Source organism: Charadrius vociferus, unplaced genomic scaffold (genome assembly GCF_000708025.1).
Source record: "Charadrius vociferus isolate BGI_N301 unplaced genomic scaffold, ASM70802v2 scaffold593, whole genome shotgun sequence".
Classification (NCBI taxonomy): Eukaryota; Metazoa; Chordata; class Aves; order Charadriiformes; family Charadriidae; genus Charadrius; species Charadrius vociferus.
In genome coordinates this window covers 1,320,182-1,321,475 of record NW_009647739.1, presented here as the reverse complement: position 1 = coordinate 1,321,475, position 1,294 = coordinate 1,320,182, and the positions used below count along the sequence as shown (strand labels likewise).

The 1,294-nt window shown below is 65.0% G+C and overlaps 1 protein-coding gene across 1 annotated transcript in view; it reads right to left on the bottom strand.

Annotated features, from left to right (window-relative positions):
- Positions 1-43: 43 nt before the first annotated feature.
- RGS11 (regulator of G-protein signaling 11) overlaps positions 44-1,294 on the bottom strand; it is a 7,299-nt gene continuing 6,048 nt past the window's right edge. The window contains exons 6-10 of the mRNA XM_009881953.1: positions 1,143-1,272; positions 900-1,015; positions 437-524; positions 200-338; positions 44-130 (exon numbers count right to left, since the gene is read on the bottom strand). Coding sequence (XP_009880255.1) covers positions 44-130; positions 200-338; positions 437-524; positions 900-1,015; positions 1,143-1,272 — 560 coding nt within the window. The remainder of the gene's footprint in view (positions 131-199; positions 339-436; positions 525-899; positions 1,016-1,142; positions 1,273-1,294) is intronic.

Here is a 1,294-nt window from a genome sequence, read left to right as displayed (position 1 = left end):
GGCGGAGACCACCCCAGCGCCCCAGGGAGTCCAGCCCCTGCCCTCACCGCTTCTTGGTCTCCGGGGGGATGATGGCCTCGGCCAGGAGGTTCCTGTAGAGCTCCGACTTGAGGAACCGCGGGTAGGAGTCCTGAGTGAGCAGAGGCGTCAGGCTCCTGCCTGGCCCTGCCCTGCCCTGCCCAGCCCTGCCCTCGCCCACCTTCTTCATCAGCATGTAGATGTGCATCTGGGCATCGTCCATCACATAGCGGTGGGGTGTCTTGATGCCCTCCAACGTCCGCTCCATGGTCTTGCTGTCGATGTTCACCCAACGCGTGGCTCCGGGGGCCAGGAACTGCCTGGGGAGTCACAGCCGGTGGTGAGTGCCCAGCCCTGTGGTGGGATGTAGCACCGTGATGACTTGGCCCCCCCAAAACCTTGCCCCGCTGGCACTCACTGGTATATGGAGTCCACGATCTCAGTGATGCGTGACTGCTCCCCGTAGCGCAGCTCCTCACATGCCTCCCAGAAGCTCAGGTTCTCAGCTGGGGAGGGGGACATCACTACTGTGACCACGACCCAGCCAACTGTGGGGTCAGACCCCCTGGGATGGAGCCAGCTGGTGTGACCTGGGGTGGTGGCTCCAGGGATGCTGGGACATGGCAGTGGCTCAGGGGGTGCCAGGATAGGTTGGTCAAGGGGTGCTGGGAAACTGTGGTGGGTCGGTGGGGTGCCAGGATGGGGTGGTGGGTTTGGTGTTGCTGGGACAGGGCAGTGAATTAGGTGGTACTGGGACATGGTGGTGGGTCTGGGGGTGCTGGGACAGGTTGGTGAGCCTGGGGATGCTGGGATGGCAGGATGGGTTTGGGGATGCTGGGCTGGGGCGATGGGTTTGGGGGTGCTGGGCTGGGCCCGCTCACCGCTGAACTCCTTCTTGAGGAAGTCGAGGAGCTGTGCCCGGCCCAGGGGGTCGGTGAGGAGCTCACTGAAGTTGAAGCCCCAACGCTCCACGCGCAGCTTCGTGGGGGTCGGCACCCTGTGGGCGACACCAGCGTTGAGGCAGGCAGCCTGCGCGGCCCCATCTCCCCCCCCTTGCACGCCATGTATTTGGGTGGGGAGGAGGGGGCCCTGGGGGCTGCTGCAGCCCCTGCATGAGCGCTTACGTGGGGGCGTTCATGGCCCAGTACGTGGTGTCATCTGTGATCCAGGGGTTGCTGGGCAGGCAGCCGGACATGATGGGGTCGTGGGGCACGTACTGCTCATTGAACTTGATGTACCTGCCAGGAGCGGTGGCTGGGGGCGGGCCCGGGCATCT